Source organism: Vipera berus (assembly GCF_964194415.1).
Source record: "Vipera berus genome assembly, chromosome: 3".
Lineage (NCBI taxonomy): Eukaryota > Metazoa > Chordata > Lepidosauria > Squamata > Viperidae > Vipera > Vipera berus.
This window is the reverse complement of record NC_138204.1, coordinates 113,111,690-113,135,306: the sequence shown is the minus strand read 5'-3', so window position 1 is coordinate 113,135,306 and position 23,617 is coordinate 113,111,690. Positions and strand designations below refer to the sequence as shown.

The 23,617-nt window shown below is 40.9% G+C and overlaps 1 protein-coding gene across 1 annotated transcript in view; it reads left to right on the top strand.

Annotated features, from left to right (window-relative positions):
- Positions 1 to 23,617, top strand: part of PAPPA2 (pappalysin 2) — a gene marked incomplete at both ends in the record, with an annotated part of 161,357 nt that overhangs the window by 96,952 nt on the left and 40,788 nt on the right. Inside the window, 3 exons of the mRNA XM_081325236.1 lie at positions 12,076 to 12,247; positions 18,277 to 18,454; positions 19,304 to 19,517. Coding sequence (XP_081181362.1) covers positions 12,076 to 12,247; positions 18,277 to 18,454; positions 19,304 to 19,517 — 564 coding nt within the window. The remainder of the gene's footprint in view (positions 1 to 12,075; positions 12,248 to 18,276; positions 18,455 to 19,303; positions 19,518 to 23,617) is intronic.

The following is a 23,617-nucleotide window of genomic DNA, read 5'->3' as shown; positions in this document are numbered from 1 at the left end:
TTTCTGTAGGAACCTGCAATGATTGCAAATACTGGTGAAGGAGTTCATAACATAATGCATTCTTGAACAAGTCATATTAATTGCAAATAAATTTTAAGTAGCTTACGGCAACCTACACATTTTGCTGCTTTCCTCAGGTTCTTGTCATTCTTATGATTTCAGGTGTGGAAATTTTGCCACATGTGTAGCACTCTTGGACTTAAGTCAACTCAACTCAATTTGGTTGGAGTTTACTTCTGAATGATGTGCTACGATGTCAAAAAGTTACATGTGATTAGTTTTGCTTTGTGTGATCTGCACAGACAGTAATCCCCATGTTGACAACGTATTTGAAAGGCTAGCTAATACAATGGAAACAGTTTTTGAGGCTGCAATTGCTGCACTTCCTTACTCCATATTTATTAAATAATATTTAATTGGAGATCTGTGTCCCACCTTTCATTCAGGAATTCAGTCTGGGTCACCTAGTGTTCCCTCCTCTTGTTTTTCTCTACAACCACAGTCTCTGAAGTAGATTGGACTGAGAGGGAGCCTCTGGTCTTCATTGAATGAGGCTTCATTGACTGAGGATGAACTCAGACTTGACCTCCTACCTGTAATTCAACCCAGTAAGGACTACATCACACTACAGCACACTAGTGCTCTTACTCTTCAGCTTTGTTCTTAATGTTATCATTTTAAACTATAAGTAGTATTTTACATGCTAGAATGTTGTGTGAATTTTAGAGAGGGCACATTCACAGGACTTAGTATAGATTAGATTTTGCATGTGATGCCTTTAATAGTATTTCCCCGTCAACTGCTGCAACAAAGGTCTAACCATTTCTAAAGCATTTGTTACAATGTGGTATAATGTTTGTGACATCATAGTTAGTTTGGGGTTGCAACTCAACATTTTAATTTTTAAAACTCTTTAATATTTTAGGATCATGAACCCGAAGGATTCATATGAACATAATGTTGGCTTGATGATAAGTTGTATCAACCATGACAGTTGTAGCCTCATGGTCTGAAGCTAAGTCACTGTCATTGTTCAAGACAACTGAGAGACAAGTGTGAGGCTGGTCTTTGAAAGAAGCTCCTTCATGAGGAAAATATGATGCAGGAAGTGTCCCATTTTGAGATCTTTGGTTTAAAGAATTGCTGTCTGAGCTCTGTGGTTTTTTTCTTAGTAGCTAGAATCTTGGGAGCTCCAGCTAAGGATCCAGCTGAGTCCTCCTATTTCATATTAGAAACGTGGCTGCTTGGGGTCAGTTAATCTCCTGGGGGAAAAGCAAGAGAGGGGATTTTATATTCTGTAAGAAGCTATGGCACATGTCATTGCATTATAAAAATGGCTTATGAAGGTAAAGAAAATAGCATTTTCATAGATATAGTATGATGCCAATGCACTTCATTCCAGGGAGTGAAGATTCTGAAAACTGAAATAATTAATGCATACGCAAGGGCACAGAGTCACATTGACAGAAACTTATTCATTAAGAAATTACACATGTGTATGTCCAAATTGCAATGTGAATGTATTTCTACACTGTAAAGAGATGTACTCTTGCTATATGGCTGGTCTTGCTATTATCTGGATGTTTGAAGGAGAAGGCTAAAAGGATTTTAAATGATTGCTTGCATCTTAAATTGAGTTGACACATTTCTCTGATAGAGGAGGAGATCTAAATAAATCTTATCTAGAGCAGGAATAAGAGAAAAAAAAACATGTGGTCATCTATGAAGCATACACAATCAGTAATTTAAATGAGTTTAGTAAAATTTGCTTGTCTGGTTAGGTTTTAGGAATGCTAAACGTATTTTTATTTTTGTACAGGAATTTTTACACATGATGTGATAGGAAATTCTGGGTCCTTGCTTACTTTAGTGACAAACCTTTCTCAGTGTTACCCTATTTCTGGCTGCAGCTGGAAGTTCTTATGGTACATTTTTTAAAAAAATAAATAAATAAATCTACAAGTAAAACTGTCAGGAAGAAATAGTTTTTGCATAGCTTGCTTCCTGACTGGCTATTTTTCTATGCATAATTATTTAGTTGCAGGGTTTGGCAACCTTTTGGTCTTCATGGATTACATAGTACTTTTTGAGGGGCGTGGAATTGCAAAGTGAAGGAGTCAAATTATCTGGTGGTGGGACTGCATTTGGGGAGAAAGATTTGTTTTTTAAATTGTGATATTTTATGCTTCAGTACAGTACACTACAATGACTGTCTAATTCCTAACTCAAAGTAGTAGAAAAATGTGCAGCCATAACAATCTTTGTCAGACCATTAGCCATCAATTTATATCAATATTAATAAATAAACAATTTGATATTTTTACATATGGAAACAAAAGAAATTTCCTTGGAATAGTTATTCCTAGATATCCAAGATATTAAATACACAGTAAACCCAGATAAATCCCCAGTTTCTACAAGTTCTTCCCTAGAGGGTAAATATGAAATTAAGCTCCATTTGAATAGAATGGAGCTGGAAGGGACCTTGGAGATCATCTGGTCAAGCCCCTGCTCAAGCAGGAGAACCTATACCATTTCAGACAGGTGAATGTCCAGTCTCTTCTTATAAACCTCCAGTAATAGAGCGCCCATGATTTCTGGAGGCAGCTCTTCCACTGGTTAACTGTCCTCACTGTTAGGAAGTTTCTCCTTAATTCCAGGTTGCTTCTCTCTTTGATCAGTTTCCAACCATTGTTTCTTGTCCTGCCCTCTGGTGCTTTGATGAATAACATGATCCCCTTTTCTTTGTGGCAGCCCCTCAAATACTGGAATACTGCTACCATGTCACCCCTATTTCTTCTTTTCCTTAGAGTAGCCAAAACCAAGTCCTGCAGCTGTTCTTCATATGTTTTAGTCTCCAGGCCTTTGATCATCTTAGTTGCTCTTTGAATTTTTTCCAAAGTCTCAACATCTTTTTTGTAGTATGGTGACCAAAATTGGTAGCAGTATTCCAGGTGTGATCTTTTACTAGGGTTTTATAAAGCGGTACTAATACTTCACATGTTCTTGATTCTATGCCTATGTTTATACAACCCAGGATTGTATTAGCTTTTTTGGCTGATGCTGCACATTGCTGGCTCATATTCAAGTGATCATCCACTAGGACTCCAAGGTCCCTCTCACAGTTACTGTTTTTGAACCAGGTCTCGCTTAATCTGTACTTATACCTTACTTTGCCTAAATGTAAAACTTTGCTTTTCTCCACATTAAAGTTAATTTTGTTGGATAGGGCCCATTGTTCAAGTTTGTCAAGATCTTTTTGGATCCTGAGCTTGTCTTCTGGAGTGTGGGCTATTCCTGACAGCTTAGTGTCATCTGCAAATTTGATGAGTTCCCTTCTATTCCCTCATCTAAGTCATTTACGAAGATATTGAAGAGTACTGGGCCTAAGACAGAGCCTTGGGGTACTGCTTACTTCTCTCCATGTGGATGTAGTACCGCTGAGGACTACTCATTGAGCACGGTTTGTCAGCCATCTACAAATCCATCTGGTGGGGATGTTGTCTATTATCCCTCTTTCTAGCTTACCAAGAAGTAGATTGTGGTCTACTTAGTCAAATGCCTTACTAAAATCTAAGTATACTACGTCAATGACATTTCTCTAGTCTACTAATTTAGTCACTTTATTTGTGTAGAACAGAAGTGTACTGTATGTACACATCTATAATAATTTCAGTATAGAATATTAGATACATAAATACCCATTAGACATACTGTAAATCATCAGCATGTAACAACAATCAGTGTATTTCATGTTTTATAGCTTTTTAATATTTTTTATAATTACAGTAATAATGATAACTGTTTTTATTCACTGTTTTAGCTTTGTTGCACGCTACCCAGAATTGCTTTTGGTGAGATAGATGGCTATACAAATTCAGGTTGTTTTCTGACAAATCTACAAACAGTCCATAATGACTACCATTGTGTTATAGTAGTTAAGGTGTTGTACTAGGAATGGATAAACCCTTATTCAAGTTCATCATTAGCAATGGAAATGTACTGCATGCTAGTCATTGTTTCTCAACCTATCTTACATGATCCCCATGTAAAATTTCTTGAACTACTGAAGAAAAGATAGGATAGAAATTGACCAAATAAATAAACTTATTTCTAACATGTATAATAACATTGTCTAGTCTTGGAGTAAACCTTCATGATATTAAGAGAGAGATGATAAAACAGTTCAAGGACATTTATAGCATAACTTATAAAACTTAGTGTAGAGCAGACAAAAGGGTTTTTTTTGCATTTTTTTTCTTGGACATATTCAATGATGTAATTGTTAAATATAGGAAGGAGAGGATATCTTCCACCTACTCAGAACTTGATTTTATAGTTTTGGCAAACACTCAAGAAAGGACTAAAGGACTGCCTAAATGGGTTTTCAAAGATCAGTTTCAGTCCTATAGCCTAAATCTAAGATGAAAGGGTTGATTTTTAAAATCCTAACCAGATTATGACCTCACTATTCAAGAATATTAAAATTTTGTCAAGAGTTTCTTTTTTGCAGCCCATCATTGGTAATTGTAAAGTCGCGTGCTTCACATAGAGACAGACACAGAGCTGGGGTAAAGATGAGTTTATTCTGAACAGAACGAACTGGGGAAACAGGGAAGCCTGGCGTCTATTTGTACCTGCCCAGGTGGATGGCATCCAATCAGTTCAAACCTGGGCTTCCTGCCAGTGCAGGTGACAATGGGTGTAGATCCTGGCTTCCCACCAGGCTGACCATGCCTGGGGCTGTCAACAGCTTAAGTCATTAGGCTTATCCTGAGTGAGCAGTTATCGCCTGGAGCTGTCCAGCCCCTCTGCTGATCTGCACCATCAGCCTCCTGCTGTGCTGTCCTTTGTGTATGCTTGGAGGCATACACTGCACCCCTTCCCCCATAGTGAGGATGATCCTCTGTCGTTCCTTCTTAACTATATACAGCTTATTTACAATTTTTACAGGTAGGTAAAATGAGGACCCAGATTGTTGGGGGCAATTAAGCTGACTTTGTAATAATGCCGCTTGGGGGGTGTATGAAAGCCCTAATAAGCAGGCATATACATAGAATGAAGGCTACTGCTAAGCTTGTAAGCCGCCCTGAGTCTTCGGAGAAGGGCGGGATATAAATGGAATTAAAATAAATAAATAAATAAATTTAACCCTCCAGATTCCTCCTCCCCCCAGGCTTAAGAGCGAACATAATCACTGAGGTAGCTGGGGGCTCTGTGTGTCCTGTTTGATCTTCTCAGGCTTGGCTCTGTAGTGGTTTCGGTTCTGCTTCCTGTTCCTTGGTCTGGTTGTGTTGGTCTGATTTGTGTGTGTGCATGTGTTTCTGTGTTGGCTCTTTGTGACCTGCTGCCCTCAGGCTCTTGCCTACTTTCCCTGTCAGCTCCCTGCCAGGCAGATGGATGCCCCAAAACCCTTCCTGCTGTTCTTCTGGGTGACTGTGACTGTGGCTGTGTGTGTGTTTGTGTTTGCTCTGCCTCCTCCCTTGCTGTTTCCATTGATTCTCCACCCATCCTCTCAGGGGCTCTCTTCCTTAGTTGATCTAAGTGTCTCCTCCACAGGAGTCCCCCCTCCACCCTTACTCTGTAGGAGAGGGGGCCTGTCCGTTCCAACACTTCACCTGGCACCCATGGATGGCCTGTCCTGTAATTTCTGGCCCAGATCTGCTCCCCTATGTTGAAATTGGTTTTGAGGGTTGGGGGTTCTGTGTCTGCTGATACCCTCTCTGGGTGGAGTCTGTCTAACGTAGTTATGAGGCGTCTGCCCCACCTGAGTTCCGCTGGGCTCTTTCCTGTGGCTGTGCAGGGTGTTGCGTGTTGATGGAGGAGGAATGTGGCCAGTCTCTGTTTCCAGTCCCCTTGTACTATTTGTTTGAGTGCATCCTTGGTAGTCCGCACAAACCTTTCTGCCAACCCGTTACTGGCAGGGTGAAAGGGCGCTGAAGTGGCATGCCTAATCCCCAAGGTCCTCAGGAACACTTGGAAATCCGAGGAGGTAAATTGCGCTCCGTTATCCGATACCACTACATCTGGTAGCCCATGTGTGGCAAACACTCCCCTTAGTGCCTGTATTGTGCCCACTGATGTCATGTTGGACACAGGTACCACCTCTAACCACTTGGAGTGACTATCCACGATGACTAAGAAGGTGTGTCCCTGAAATGGCCCCGCATAATCTATATGGACCCTGGACCAGGGGGTGTGAGTTTGTTCCCACTTGTGGACTGGAGTGTGTGCCTGCTCTGGGCGAGACCTTTGGCATGTGTAACATCCTGCTACCAACCCCTCTATCTCTTTATCCAACCCAGGCCACCACAGGCCACCACTCCTGGCCAGAGCCTTCATCCTTACCACTCCCGGGTGACCCTCGTGAAGGGACTGAAGGACTTTCTCCCTAAGTTTTGTGGGGATGATGACCCTGCTCCCCCACAGCAGGCAGCCTTTATGGGTTGAGAGCTCGTGCCGCCGCGTAAAAAATGCTGTGAACTCAGGTCCCGGTGACTTGTCCTGCCACCTGCTGCTAACCCAGGACTGAATTCTGCTAAGAATCTTATCCCTGGGAGTTTCGGCTGCTATGTTGCTAGCGTCTAATGGGCACTCAGCCAGCTCCTGTATTGCTAATATCTGATTAGCAGGAGCGGGATCCGGTCCAGCCTCCCTTAGGGGAAGTCTGCTGAGTCCGTCGGCGTGTCCCATTTCCTTTCCTGATCTATGGATTAGCTTACAGGAGTATGCTGAAAGAAAAATGGACCAACGGAGCATCCTTGGTGAAAGGATCTGTGGCGTTTGCTTCTCCGCGGTGAATAGTCCCAGCAGGGGCTTGTGATCTGTGTAAATGAGGAACTCCCTCCCGTACAGGTAGTCGTGGAACTTTTTTACCCCCGCGACCACTGCCAGCGCCTCCTTATCTATCTGCGCGTAGTTTCTCTCCACCGCTGACAGGGTCCGGGAATAGTATGCTATGGGAGCCTGCGAGCCATCCTCCCTTAAGTGGCTGAGGACTGCCCCTATCCCATAAGGGGATGCATCGCACGCTAGGCAGATGGGCTGGTCCTCCCTGAAGTGAGTGACCGTTGCATCCCCGGCTAGCATGTTCTTAAGGGTCCTGAACGCGCTTGTGTGTGTGGCAGTCCAGTCCCAGGGTGTTTGTTTGTCCAGGAGCCTGTGCAAGGGCTCCGCGATGGTCGCCTTGTGCGGCAGGAATGTATGATAAAAATTTAAGAGACCAAGGAACGCTTGCAGCTCCGCTTTGTTTTTGGGAATTGGGGCTTCCTTGATAGCCCTCACCTTGGAGGCTGACGGGTGGATGCCCTGCGCGTCTATCCTGAATCCCAGAAACTCCGTCTCCGTAACCCCAATTTTACACTTGTCCCTTTTCAGTCTTAGACCCACATCCCTAAAACGAATGAGTACCGCTCTTAGCCGTGATGCCAGGACGTCCTCTGAGCTGGCCGCTATAAGGACGTCGTCAAAATACGGGCAAACCCCGGGGATCCCCTTTAGCGTTTTTTCCATGACTTCCTGGAAAATCCCCGGAGCTACGCTCACCCCGAATTGCAGTCGGTTTACCCGGAACGCCCCTTTGTGGGTGATGATGGTCTGGGCCCTTGCTGCCTCGGGGTCTACCGGCAGCTGCTGATAAGCCTGGGCAAGATCTAATTTCGTGAATACCGCCCCACCTTGCAGGGATGCCAGGATGCTGCTTACGGCAGGAACCAGGTACGAATGTGCACTTAACGCCCGGTTAATTGTCCCCTTATAATCTGCGCAGATTCTAATGTCCCCATTTGCCTTTAACGGGGTAACTATGGGGGTCTCCCAGTCCGCCCCATCTACCGGCGTCAGCAACCCCTGTTCCACTAACTTATCCAATTCCTGCTCAATCTTATGCTTGAGCGCAAAGGGAACTCTCCTCGCCTTCAACCTGACCAGTGGGACTAGGGGGTTTAATTTAAAAGAAATCGGGGGCCCGGTGTACTTCCCCAACCGTTCATCGAAGACATCCGCGAACTCCCTGCAGATGCCCTCCAGGGAGGTGTGGCTCTGCGTTTGGTGGATCCCGGTGATCCCAATGCCCAACGCCCTGAACCATCCTAGCCCCACAAGGCTGGTCCATTGCCCTTCGACGACCAGCACGCTCAACTTCACCTTAAACCCTTTGTAGTGGACTGTCACCGACGCCTCCCCCCTGACTTTAATCGGAGAGTTCTGGAAGTCTGAGAGGGTCAGTTTGGATGGCCTCAGGGGAACCCGCTGGCCGCTCCGCTTGCAGATCTCGCTGAAAGTCCGCGCGGAGATAATGGATACGGCTGACCCAGAGTCAAGTTCCATTATGCAGGGGACCCCTTGAATTTTAACCCTCAGTTTGATTTTTGGAATAAGGGGTGGGTGTCCCCCGGTTTTGCAAACAGCCAACCGTCCCGCCGTGTGGCTAACCGTAAACCTCGGCGGCCGCTCCCCTGTACCTGTGGCCAGCTGGAAATCCGCCCCCACCTCGTGCAGACTGTCCCTCGGCTGGCTCCGACAGACCTCCGCGATGTGGCCGGTCTTCCCGCACGCTCTGCACTTCGCCGACTTGAACCGGCAGGTAGACCGGGGGTGCTGTCCTCCGCAGCTGGCGCAACGGGTAGATCGGTTGGAGTTTCCTGACCCGCAGCCGATGCACGGGGTAGACCGGTGTTGTCCAAGTGAGCTGGGCTGGGTAGACCTGGGGGCCCCGCCGCACTGCTGGGTAGACCGGGAGCGATGGGTGCTGCAGCCGGCGAACTGGGTAGACCAGGGGCCGCTCGTTCCACATCCGCACTCCTGGTACCGCTGCTCGGCTGTCGCTGGGCGTTGCTCCTTCACGCGGTCCCGGGAGTAGGTGGTCGATCGCTGCTGGCGGTGGATTGCGTCCACCTCGAAGTCTCCCCCTTCTGCGTCATCGTGGCTGGACAGCTGATGGATGGCCCCGTTCTCCCTTGCATCGGACTCCTCCGCTATGTCCCAGGCTAAGAACTCCTCCTGGACGTCCCGAAGGGTCAGCTTCTGCTTGGCAAACATCTTCTGCCGCAGCTTCCGGTCCCTTAGCCCGCAGACGATCCGATCCCGCAGACGGACTTCGAGGTTGTCGAAGTTGCAGAGTCTCGCCGCTTGTCGCAGGGCAGCCATGTACTGCTTCGCGGTCTCGCCTGGACGTTGGTCCCGTTTCTCGAAATGGTACCGCCAAGCTATCTCTGATGTTTCGGGCTTAAAGTGTTCCGTTAGCTTGGATATCAGCTCGCTGTACCCAACGGCGTGAATGTCGTCGGGCACGCACAGACCGACCGCCAGCTGATACGTCTCCGTGCCACAGCTGCAGAGTAGCGCCGCCGCTCTCTGTCGGTCGTCCTTGACCCCATTCGCCCGTAGGTAGCACTCGAGCTGACCTATGAACGCCTCCCACTCCTCAGGGCGGTTGCTGTTGAAGATGGGGTATTGTCCCAGTTGTGCCATTACCTCGGTCCGGGTCGTCCTGCATCGGGTCCTGAGCTGCCGATGGGGTTTCATCCGCGGCTAGCGTTTTCCGGAGCAGGATCCCACCTTCGTCGCCAGTGTAAAGTCTCGTGCTTCACATAGAGACAGACACAGAGCTGGGGTAAAGATGAGTTTATTCTGAACAGAACGAACTGGGGAAACAGGGAAGCCTGGCGTCTATTTGTACCTGCCCAGGTGGATGGCATCCAATCAGTTCAAACCTGGGCTTCCTGCCAGTGCAGGTGACAATGGGTGTAGATCCTGGCTTCCCACCAGGCTGACCATGCCTGGGGCTGTCAACAGCTTAAGTCATTAGGCTTATCCTGAGTGAGCAGTTATCGCCTGGAGCTGTCCAGCCCCTCTGCTGATCTGCACCATCAGCCTCCTGCTGTGCTGTCCTTTGTGTATGCTGGGAGGCATACACTGCAGTAATAGTTTAGGGAGTACCAGAGGGAGTTTTGGGCTAAGTCTCTACAGATGGTCAAACTGATACTGGAATTGGTGATATTTTGGTGCCACCTGGTTTTGTCTCTGGCTGTGGAATTTTGTAGACTCCAGTTACAGCTATATTAAATTCTTAACACTGCTTTTGTTGTGGTTTATTTTTCTTGTTTGTATTCTGCCTCCTCAGAGTCATTGCAATAGGGCCGATGATTAATATTTAAATAAACTAAAGATCTAAAATCTCGGTTCTGGGAATAAACAATTGAAGAAGAATGTTGTTTTCAGGAACTGAATCTGTATTTCTTGGAAAAAAATGCTTGTTAATTGCCCGAAGAAAACTTTTTGTGTTATAGAGTGGCTCATACATTTTTCAAGAGAGTAAGTTAAAATAAATTTTGATGGCTGGTTTGTGTTAGAACCAAATGCTGTACTAAAAAAAATTGAGAAAATGTTGAAACATTGTTTTAATCCAAAACTACTCATTATGTTAACTGGAAAATGCTCAACATTACCTGTTGTTTTTTCCCTTTTGTTTCATTTTTTTAATATTTCCCCTCCACCACATAATTTTCTTGTTTATATTTTAAGGTCTTTTTTCACAAATAACCTTTTGCCTTTCATTTTAATTTTTCTAATTCTTTAATCCCCCCTTTCCTCTTTTAATACTGTTCCTCTTTGGCATTCAGTTTCAATAACTTTTTGTAAGCACAGTGAGCTCCAGCAGTTTGTAACTAATGCTGAAGTATGAAAAATCATGTATTTTATGTCATGACATTTGTTATGCCTTTTGCCTAGAATCAATGATTTGTGGATAGGTATCCTTGATTTTCTCTTTATGATTATATGTAAATAATGTTTCTCTGACAACTGAATAGCTGATACAAACAAAATATTTTTCACTCGTATGCTAGTAGTCATGCAGATGGAATTTCTTTAAATCTTTTTTATTAGGAACACAAAGGGATCTTTAAATAGAACTTTTATGCAGGATGGGGGGGAGGTAAGACAAATGCTCACATAATACAGAAAGTTATTAGCAGAAGAATGATACGTTATGAACCCAGCCACCCAAACCAAGCCAAAAAGGGAATATTCTGTTTCATGTATAATTAAGAGAAAAGGTAGAGTTTAAGGGAGATGAGAAAAGGAAATATTTATGGTTATTCAGAAAATAGCAGTATATATTTGGTCAAGAAGTTAAGAGGTCCGGATTCTTAGCCATTTGACCTATGGAAGACTCATGAACTGTCCAAAAGTATGTGAACTGCTGCTGATGTCTAATCATCTGCCAAGCCTTTGACTTTATCCAGTGTCATTTTCAGAATTGAAGTTAGACCTCAGAAAAAGAGGTGTGAAAATGCCTGTGGCTTTTGAATTGTATTTCCTCAAACAGATTGCCTGTGGTGCAGGCACCCTTCATTCTGCAGACCATCCCCCATCTTTAGCGTAATGGCTCTATTTTGTTTAAAAAGACAACCCACTAATTTTTGGTGGCCCATCAATGCCTGATGCTCAGCCTGGAGCTATTTTGGCCAGAAATGTTGGACTGAAAGACTGGAGTCTTCTAATTCAGCATTATCCTGAAGTGACCGAGGGCCTTTCGTATTGCTTCATAAACAGGTGAATCAGGTCACCTGTTTGTTTCAGTGTTTTTTTTTAGCAGTTTGATTCCATCTATTGTTTAAGTGCTTATATTTATTTATACCTATCCTGCTTTTATTATTTTTTACAAATAACCTGTGGTGGTGAACCGATCCAACACATCTTCTCCTTCTATTTTCCCCACAACAACTCTGGAGGTTGGGTGGGCTGAGAAAAAGGGATTGGCCCAAGGACATGCAGCTGGCTTTCGTGGCTAAGGCAGGTATTCAACTCTACTTTCAGTCTTCTATTTTTTATCCTGGTGCCTTCACCGCTTGATCAAACTGGCTATAATTTCATAGCTGAGAAGAAATCAGCTCATATAATAAAATAGTTCACGTTGACTTAGGGAGGCTTAGTGTTTAGAAAACAAAATTTGTGTCAGTGTTACAAGATTTGCTGCTGTTGTTTTGGAGCATTGTATATTTTTTTCCTCACTTTCTCTATGTGTGTGTCTGTGTTTTGTTTGTACATGGTTCCCCTTTCTCTTCCCAACAGCTGCACCCAACACACCTGCAGAGAGCAGGGAAACTGTGTGCTTCCACAGATCCATCATGCTATTCTTGCAAACTGCAGTTCCAGTAGTCGGGGCCACCTGCAATGTGCTATTTCTTGTGAGAAAGGTTTTGTTCTCCATGTTAAACATGGACAACTGCTGCACTCAGGACAGGTAAGTATATTGGAGTTATGAATGTCATTGTAGGTGTGGTTCATAAAAAAGGCATTTTTCCCATTGTATATCTTAATATTTGGGGAGAGGGGAGCAGTGCCTGCAACATTAGTTAGTCCTGTGGCGGTGATGCAACCCTGAGATTTCTTGCCTAGAATTCACAACATAATTTGAAATGTTCAAAAATAATACAGTACTTTTCCTAGTAGTCTTTTAGTTATAAGTCAATGATAAAAGAGAAGTTATGGAGGAAGAAACCTGAAGCAAATGTAGATGTTTGAGAAATAGGCTTTCAAAATTAATCTCCACAAATATGCAGAAGGTTTATCATATCATTGTATTCCGTCAATTGTTCATTTTTGTTGAAGGCCATTCTGTGTGGTGTACGTAAGATTTTCAAGCCTTTCAACAGTGACTTGACCAGATCTTTATTAAGATCAATATTACATAATAGTGAGGCTTTCTACTCGAGCTTTCATATCATGTTCCAGGCAAATTTCAATGTTCTTGCATGGGTTTACTAAAATCTTGTGAAGTTTCATGAATTTATATTTCTGTTTTTATAAAATTCTGCAGGTATAAAATATGTTTTTAACTACAGAAAAGGGGAAAGATGAAAAGAACATTTATAAACATCTCCTTCATTCATAAATGTATGCTGTATAAGGCAAAAATGAAATTGTGATGGAACAATTTGTTTAAAGATATTTAAAGATATGTTCTTCATAGTTTTCCCAATATGGAGATGTTAGAGTGGAGAAATTAATACATGTATTTTCTTAAATTTTGCCTCATGTTTATACTTTGTGAACACCTGGAGAGGGTTGTAAAGATATGCTTACAGCCTAAATCTAACCTTCTTGCAAAATGTTTCCTTCTATAACTTTAACATTCAGCGTAGCTTTTCAATTTTGTTTTAAAATAGCCTTTAGTTGTGATACCTGGTTTTGACTTGTGCCTTTATTACATTCCTGTATTTTTCTCTCAACTCCGGCATTGTTATATGCTAAAAATATTTTAACTATTGGCAAAAGTTTAAAATACTGGGGATGGTGACAGAAAATTTCTCTGCAAATAATAAGTAGCTGCAAAATTTATTTTCAGTGAAAAAAAAAGATTTCATTTGTCTCAAAATTTAATTTCTTTGGCACATTGTGCGTAGTTAGTCATGGATTAGGTCAAACTGATCTCTGAAGTAGTGTTGAGTAAGCTAGTTTTCCTTTGAAAGTTGAATCGATAGAGTATAATATATTGGCAAACAAACAGAGTTGTAAATTGTAAACTTCATTTCCAGGTATTTCTGGCAAGCTATTGGGTCTCAATGACACTGCCCTCTGTTTCTAACTATGGAAGTGATAATAGTGCTAATCAATTTTATACAATGTTTGTATCAATTACAAATGAAGTACTTTGAAAGTGTATGGAAATTAATAGTAATATTAGTCGTTAGATACTAATTGGACATCAATTGGCGCTGCTTCTGTATTACCTTATTTCTCTTTACTAACAAATCACAAGAGCTGTAAATATGCAGATTAAGCTGACTACTCCCGACATTTATTTAGGAATTGTGCATTTCCACACACAGTAAAACTAAAAAATAATTTTCCACTTTACTGGAAAAGTAAATAACAACTTTCCACTTCTAAGAGATCAACTTATAAAAAATCTCTGGAAAACCATAAAAAAGGAGTAATTGGAAATAGTTGCTTCATTTCAGAATTGTTTGATATCAGTAAGCAACAGATAAAAGCCTCTACTGTAATATTTCCAAGAATTTTGTTTGCTCATTGAATTTTGTGGATGTAGGTAGATTGATTAGCTTCTCTCACTCTGGCTTCTTTTTCATGACCATGGACCATCATCCTCTGCCATGGTTTTCTTCTTCTGCCCTGGAGTCCTTATGGCTACCTTCTTGACCCTAGAGCAGAGGTCCCCAATCTTTTGGGCACCAGGGACCAGTTCCATGGAGAGAGGTTTTTACGCAGACCAGAGGGTGCGTGGTTTTGTGTGCTGCCTGGTTTTGACTTTGCTTGTTTGTGCAGACTGGTTGCTGGCATGCCGCGGCCCAGTACTGGTCCAAGGACCGGGGGTTGGGGACCCCTGCCCTAGAGATCTCTCTTCAGCTTGTTTTATTTATTTATTTATTTAAAAAATGCTTTATTATTAAGTTTTTATGCCGAGACGACTCTAGCTTTCCCATCCTGCCTTTGAATACACCTGAATTTGGTTTTAGTGATTTTGAAGGATTAAACAACGTTATACAAGTAGCAGGAAAAAGTATGAAAACATCCAGGTGTGGGGGTTTTTTGCTGGGGGCTGGTGGAGAAACAGAATGTGCCTCCTTATAGTAGCTTGGAAGGAAGGGGAAGGAAGGGAGGGAGGGAGGGAGGGAGGGAGGGAGGGAGGGTGGTATATATATTCAGCACTGCTTTGTTTCTTCTCAGGGTACTCTGAATAAAAACAGGCATAAGAACCAAGAGAAATTTCAGTTATCTGAATGCAACCAATAAAAACTTACTTAATTTCCCTTAGTCCCTTAATTCCATAGAATGAATCCTGTAGATAAAACAGAGGCAACAGATTAAAAAGAGCTACTGAAGTTCTAAAAAAAAACTATATTATTCCTAGCACATTTTGTTTCAAACTTTATTTGCCTAAAACTATGTTCTTATTAATAGTAAAACACAATGCGAAAAAAGACGGCTAAAGTATTTCCATTGGGATATTAAGTGTATAATTCATTATATTCTTAAAGCATGAAAAGAAAAAAACAACAACAACAAAGCTAGATATATTTTCTTAAATAATAGCTACAGCAGTAAAATAAATTGCAGCTAATTTATGAAAATGGTAAATAATTCTCTTTTCCAGTTTTTACTGTTATGATATACTGTATGAGCTAACTTAATGTGTACTGTGCAATCATGATTTGTAACACAGCTTTATTAATTTAAACTGAAAATAGTCCTGAAAAAAGATTAATTGGAATTATACATTCTCTCTTCACTGGACCTATGCTATTTCTATTTATTTTTTATCCACATACAAGTATTATTATTACAAGTATTATTACTATCCCAGTATTACTATTACTCCTCCCAGTTTGCACTAATTTCCTTCTGAAATCTATAAAAATATATAGTATATACTGTATGTGTGAAAAAAATTAGTTATCTGCCTTAATTTGGGGGGGGCAGTGATAAACCAAGTGAATAAGTAGGTCAAATAAATAACATACAGGTGAGGTATGGGAATAACAACAACAACAACATTGACTAATTGCATGTTCTTTAAATTAATGGCAGAAGGTCTCCTGAGTTGAGCTGCCCAAATAAAGATGCACCATTACATTGGATAAATTACTCTTATTTCTGTTTAGGCAGGTGCATCTTGGATTGAGAAAAGAGTGCTCTAAAGTGCTCTTTCTTGCTTTAAAATATATTTAAAAATTTAAGCAAAGTCAGATTTGCTACTTTTAATGTTTACATGCTTGGCAATCTAGCAAGAAACATTGGTGGAAAAGAATTCTTGGCCATGAAACCTGCTGTTAGATTGTTTATTTCTTTTCTACCGAGCACAATCAAAAGACTCTTGGCGGCTTACAATAGCATTAAGTTACATCAACAATCTGCAGTAGAAAACAATAAAAATAGTAAATCATAGTCTAGCATATAACCCAATGCATTGAAAAGTCTTCAGAAATGCCAAATAATCAGCATTAGAAGCTTTGCTAATGAACCAGGAGAGTTGAAAGAAGGAAGATTGAAGGCTGTCATGTCTACTTGCTCTTTTAGATGGTGGCACTAAAGCCTTGCTGTACAATGAAGGAGCTGAAAGAAAATCAGGCTGCCTTGAAGAAATGCTGGTTGCACCTTTACATCCTGTGTTGCTTTGGCAATAAAGTAGAGTAGGGGTTCCTTCCATACCAAAAGCAGGGAAAGGAAAGAGGTGGGGAGGGAACATCTCCTTTGGTGCCAAAGACTGGCAACTGAAGACCCATGTATCTCTATGGATTGGAGAACTTGTATGAAAGGAGCAGCCAAGAAAACCAACAAATGGTTTATAGAACAAGTATAGAACTAGTGTCCTCATTGCAGGCATTAATAACCAGGCTCAAATTATCCTACTTCAGATGTATTATGCAAAGACCTTACTCTGTAGAGAAGCCTTTAATGTTGGGAAAGGTAAAAGGAGAGAGAAGAAGGGGATGATAAGCAGCAAGGTGAATGGACTCAGTTACAGTGGCACTATTAGAACACCTGAAACGTCAAGTTAGGGATGGATTGCCATGGAGAAAATCTATTTATATGGTTGTTAAGTGTTGACACAGACCTGATAGTACATAATTACATGAAATCAATATCAAACGAACTGCTCTACTACTCCCCATTCAACTGCCACAGATCTGGACCACAATTTTATCCCTATTTGCATCAAGGTTCAACTTGCACCATTTTAGATACACAAAGGCAAATTCAGCATTTGCTTCATGTTCAGCATGTAGCTCTCAAGACTTTTTTAAAAAAATACTTCTAGAAATCCACATTGATGGACTTTTTCTTCAGGCATCATGGTAGGGCATAAATTGTATCTATTTGCAAATTCTGATGAACAGGTATGCCTCTGATTATCTCATATTTCATTGCCCTTAGAGATGTCCCTACCCTCATCTCCCCTACATTTTTACAAATAAAGTTGTGTACTACGTTTATATCAAAGAAAACTCTGATTGGCCCTCTGAGGTCAGACAGGTGGATAATTTAAGTGGTAAGCAGGGTAGGGCTTCAGGATTTATACAGCTCATTTATATTTGCATGATTCACAAATTTAGTATGAATTATGAAAAACAAATGGCACAATTATGCAAAATGGGAACATACTCACATTTGCTAAAAACCCATAATTTGTATAGGGTTGCTGAGAGCTGCTTTTTGGACCTGGAATGTAGATTTCATAAGAACAGAATATTTACTAAAAATCTTGGCATTTCTGCTTAGAACTAATTAGTATGGACTTCCGTGTTACTGCTTTTCCTCCAAAGGATGTGAGCTTTTTCCCTTCGCTCCCCATCCATTGTAATTCTGTCATTTTGGTTTATAAGCTTGGAGTCAGGGAACTATTTTTGTTTCCTTTCTTGGATTTCTAAGCCAGATTGGGAAAAATATTTTTATATTGATTCATTGATATGATTTACATAGCCACACATGGTCACACAAATGACTTTGGGTGGCTTACAAGTTTTAAAGCACAGAAACTCACAACTCACATATAACTGCAGATGTCCAAAGATAAACCACAATCCCACCCACACCCACCCCAAAAAACCAACATACCAAAAATAGTAGAGCTTATCTAACCAACTGTCCCAAATGACTGGGGAAGCAGTCTAGGTTGAAGACCTAAGCTAAAATGGTTGGGGCCACCCGAATCTCCAGGGAGATGCTTTCCAGAGGGCAGGTACTACCACTGAGAAGGCCCAACTCAAGAGTCCAACAAGATGTCATTGTTTAATAAAAGGGACCCAAAGCACGCCCTCTCTGTTAGAACTCATGAGATGAGCAGAACCTGGTAGAAAGATAGTCTTGCAAGTAGCCTGGCCTTATGCCATGGACAACAGGAGAAGTAAATAAATAGTATAAAGGGTGAGAGAAAAGGATGGTAAAAGCTAGAGTGGCATTGCTATTGGTGCTGTGAACGAAAGACCACCAGTGGCCAAAGGTACTCCCTTTTTAAGAATCATTTGCTTATGCTTCAGGATGTGTGGTTAAAATGAAAACAGAAGAATCACTTTCTTCATGGAGTTATGGCCAAAGGTAGAGATGATAAATTTCAGTTTGCCTATGTTTTAGATTTAAATAAACTAGCAGATTATCTATTAGGCACTTGATTCAGTTCTAAACTAATCTCTTGTTAAAAGGAATGACTAATCACAACTGGTAAAGTTAACACTAGTTTCAATAGCTCTATTGAAATTAGAAATGACTAATTTTTAAATTTTTCTTGACCCTTCCACTTTTCTTTCCCAGAAAGACATCTTGCTGACTTGTATCTCTGGTGACTGGGACAGATCAGTGACATGTAACCCCATTGACTGCCAATTTCCGGACCAATCTCACGTCCTTTATGCAGAGTTCTCCTGCCCCAAGGGAACTATGTTTATGAAGCGATGCTTCCTTTCCTGTATCAAGCCAGCAAAACTCCAAGGTAGGATGGATTTTCTTGGGATAGAAAATTGGTTGGTGGAACAAAGTTCCAGAAAATTTACACTTGAGTCTTTGCTAATCTTTTGCCTGCATAAGAACAGAAGAATGTGCTAAACATGTGACTTTTGTTATTTATGTGCATTTATATACTTGGTTCCTCAATTCAAAAACCAAACTCTGCTGGTCAGCTAAATCAGCAAATAACTGATTAATGGGGCTGCTAAAAATGCACCCCTATTACTGGTCTCTTCAGCTACATGTTCACATTCAGGACAGATGTAAGGTCCTCAACCAGCTGCCCAACCATTCTTCCGGTGTCCACAAGAACTTTTATCGTTTTAATATTGCAAGCCGCCCAGAATCACTCTGTGGTAAGAGGCATGGCCAATGAATTTAATAAATACATAAATCTCACGCTGCCAAAGTACAACAAAGAAAGATAGTGCAGATAGCATAGCATTTTCTATTATAATTATTTGTTGCTATTGTGTAGTGTGCATATTATTTGGAGACTGTCAACCAATCAATCAGAGTAGAGCTGAAAGGGATCTTGGAGGTCTTCTAGTCCAACCCCCTGCTCAAGCAGGAGACCCTACCATTTCATGACCCTATACCAGTCAGACTGAAGTGGCATAAAAGTCTGTGCAACTAAACGAACGGTGAAGATAAATAAAATTGGATCAGACTAAAATTCAGCCTAAGGTTCAAAATAACTAGTTATGCCATAATTTGAATGTTTCTTCTTCTTCTTCTTCTTCTTCTTCTTCTTCTTCTTCTTCTTCTTCTTCTTCTTCTTCTTCTTCTTCTTCTTCTTCTTCTTCTTCTTCTTTTTTCTCTTGCTTTAAATCAGGAATTAATCAGTGGATCACTTGCCTGGAAGATGGATTCTGGTCACTTCCAGAAGCTTACTGCAAACTGGAGTGCGACTCTCCAGGCCCAATTGCCAATGCTGAGCTGTTGGTGCCTCGATGCAAGGAAGGGAATCATGATGTGGGATCTGTCTGCAGCTACCAGTGTAAGCCTGGATACCACGTAGCAAAAACAAAAGATGAAAAGCCCAGGAAGTGAGTAGTAAAATGTCTCCTGTTTATATTTCTTCTGTTCTTGCTTCTTCCTTAGCATCAATGCTTTCATTCTTTGTAATACATTTTTCAAAAGTATGATGGATGTTCAGTTTTGCTCTTTCCTGCCGTGGAGCAGTGTAAATATGACAAGAGGAGATTGGAAGAAATCAGCTGAGCAAACCGTAAAGGCAGCCTCATCTAGAGTGCACTGCAGTAATCTAAAGAAGTGGTGATGAAGGCACAGGGTGCTGCAGCATGATCCTGTCACCCACGTAGGACCACAGTTTATGTAAACATTCAGCTACATATTATATATTCTATGTAAGATATTTGTACTATTTACATAGTATATAACTGATACATAAAGTAAAAATATATATAATTAAATAAAACATTAAAACCAGTATATTTAAAATAACAGAAACAGAATTAACAAGTTTGGTGATAAAAATTATTTTTGATCTTTTTCTAAATTTTGTGAAAATGGGAGCCCATCCTTTCCCTTGTAGGGGTGCAGTAGGGAGACCTTCAAAGGTTCCCCTGTTGCTGATCCAAGTAATCCTGCAGATTCGTAGGGGGAGGGTTTGAGCCAATGTTTGAAAGGTTGACACAAAGATATTTATTTGGATAGACATACAGTACATGTGACACACACACCCCGCCCCCCTGTATCTTGCCCTGGCCAATAGCCTGGCCCCTACATTTTCCACCAGTTGTAATTTATGGGCCCTGTTCAGAGATGCATCTGCTTAAAATAAGTTGCAATAGTCAAGGTAGGGTGTAACTACGTGTAGACAGCCATTACATATATTGAATGCAATATATTCAAAGTGTTCACAAAGTGTATATGAGTAACATATACACAAAAATAAATTCATCAGGAATGATGCACATAAAAGTACATATGATTGTTCATGTACAATGTGGTACAGGAATGCTATGAAATGAATTTAATGTTGAAAAGTCACTGAATATAACGAAAATGGAAAGTTGTGCTGTCTCTGTGGAAACCACAAATATTTGTTGCTTTCAGTTGGATCATGTATAGGAAACTATTTCTAAACAAAAGTTTAATCAGATAAGGGGAACCTGCTCTGTGAAAATAATAATGAAAAAGATTGATCACTTATAGGAGGAGGAGGAAATTGGTGTTACTTTCTGAAACAAACACTGACATTTGAAGAGCGAAGATGGAGGAAGCTATGTGCTTCACATTGCAAGAAAGACAAGGCTGATACATAGCCCTTCCTCCTCCTCCTCCTCCTCCTCCTCTATTCAGGGCTTCAGATTCCTATTTAGAATTCAATCACTGCATTATTCATTTTTACTGCAGATGTAAAAATGGCTGAAGGAATGCAAATGCTGTCATAGATCTCCATTGTCAGTGGAAAGTCAACTGGAGGTCATATGTTTGAGATGCCCTTTCTGCAGAAGAATGGCTACACCTTCATCTTTAGTTTGTTAGATTAGGGCATGCCCTTGGCTCTTCCACCAGCTCCAGTCAGATTCGGCTGTATGCTTAATATTCTATGAGCAACTTTCTACTAGTGCTAAATTTCTTCTGATTGATAAATTTATTTTTAATGTCCCAATTATATTTACAGCAAGATGTACACAGATTGGGTGCTTTGGAATAATCACAACATTGATTAAATTCAAAAACATGAAAAAATAATTAGACACTAAATATGAAATATGGTTATAGGATTGCTGTAGGTTCATTCCCTTTTTTATGGCTGACAATGTGTTTGTGAGCCTGTGACTTTTTTTTCGACAAGCAGAAATTATGAAGATTTAGCCAAATGACAAGAAGATTTCCTTCTTCCTGCACTTAGCAATTACAGGACAGATCTTTGGTCCAGATTGAGTGGGGATGGGGGAACTGTGGCCCCTGTGGACCTCAACTCTCAGAATTCTTGAGCCCCCATGGAAGTTGAAGTCCATAGGACATAAAAGTCAAATTTCTTATATGTTCACACATTTAAAATTCCCAGAGATCTGTCAGCTAGTTTGTATTCATTTTTTCTCCCTCCATGCTATCAGTTGTTGATGATGTGTGTGTATGTGTGTGTGCACATGTATGTATGTATGTGTATAGTGTATGCATATGTATTTGTGTATATTTGTCTTCAGTTTTGCAAAAAAAAATCGTAGATGCAGTTTTAAAACATAGTAGTTGAGTAAAAAATAAATTTAAGTCTTCAAAAGCTTGCAGGTGCCACAACAGCAGACCCTATTGCATTCTAGATGTCCTGAGAGTTATAAATGGTGGCATGCCAGCAAATGTTTGTTCAGTCATCTTCCCAATACTGGTGACCATAGTATCATGGTGTTACTTCACAGGGTTTGAATGAAGGAAGTCCAGTTCACAAACTGTCATCTGAGAACTCAGAAATATGCATGTACATATTTTACGAGTCAGATTTGGGTGGGTGTTTATTCAAGTCATTGTTGACTCCTGGCAACTGCCTGGAAAGTCTCTGCAAGATTTTTGGCAAGATTTTGGGGAACCTTGCCTCCTTTCTTAGGCTGTGAGAAAGTGACTGGCCCAAAGTCACCAAGCTGGCTTTGGGTCTAAGGTGGAACTAAACTCGGTCTTCTGGTTTCTAGCCCAGTGCATTAATCTCTACAGAAACTGACTCTAAAGAGACAGAATAACAGCTAAAGGCAAGATAAATAGTGACAGGGCTTACTTCATGAAATGAAAGGTGCTATTTAAGGATCCCTGTCTGCCTGACAATTTGTCATCTGGCCTTTTCCGTTGAAACCTTCTCTTCACATTCACCCCCCCTCTCTCTCTCTCTCTCTCTCTTTTCTTTCTTGATGAAAGCAGGAAAGATGCCTGATTGCCTTCACATCCTCAGTTCTCCCAGTAGGCAACCTATTATCAAAATAGGGCAACTGAATAAGTTAATTTTTTAAAAATAAAATAAAAAGAGGTCTATGTGGGGAAGGCAAGTAGAAATAAACACCCGAGTGGAGGCTGGAAAACTTCAGAAAGGCCAGTGTGGGTGATTTAGGATATAACTAGGATGGTCAAAATGTAGTTTGGCAGTAAGATGTCTAACATTAACTGGAAATGCATGCAGACTGTTTTATGTTTTTGCACCAAAATAATTCCAGGGAATGTGCCAAATAAGCCCATTTTCCCCTCAAATAGCTACATTCCAAATTATAAAAATCATATTCACGTTTGCTTGTTTTTACAAAATAAACCTGCTCATTTGGCATGACATTGCTGAAGGTTTCTGAATCCTGCCAATACCATAAATGTTACAGATCAGAGTAGGATTCAGCTGTTATAGCAAGAGGAACTTAATTTACTGCACTGAAGGATAATCCTAGGTGCAACATGTGCAAAGACACCTCCCTCAACATAAATGTGTACAATCAGGCAGAAAAGATGTGGGCAAACTAAAAGTGATGACTATGGAACCATTGTAAAATCAATTAATTTTTGGCTATATCATGCTTTATAGCCAAAAAAGGAAAAACAGTAAGAAAGTTAGTCCTTGAAGAATGCAATTGTTTTACAATGCAACATTTTCTTTAAACAACTTACCAACATTTTTTTAAAATAAAATATTAAGGTCTTTGATATTTTATCCAGAAATATTAGTCCAATGGGCATTCATAAATTTTCAGGAAATGAACAAATCATAATTGGCCAGAATTTAAAATATTAAAGAATGTTAATCTATTTTTCCCCCAACCTTTAAGGCAAACTTTTAATTTGGCAAACTTTGTCCTTGCATCTCCAAAGCTTTGATTTTATATTGTATAAGAGTAAGAACTCTACAGTCTCAGTGGAGGTCTTCCTTTTTTAGAATTCCTGTAGGAGTCCAGGTGCATGTGCTCACCTGGTGAGTGTGATTAAATGACTACATACTCACATTACCTTAAACCCAAGACTAACGGCAAACAATAGCAGTGTTCCCACAACATGGTATGGATTAACAATTATACTACATTATGCCCATCACCAATGGAGTGTATAGAAGACATATTGAGGATCAGATGGTGCAAATTCTGTTAACTCCAGGAAATGTTACTGTTGCTGTTTTGCCTTTCTCTCTCTCTTTTTTTAATAATAGATTTTA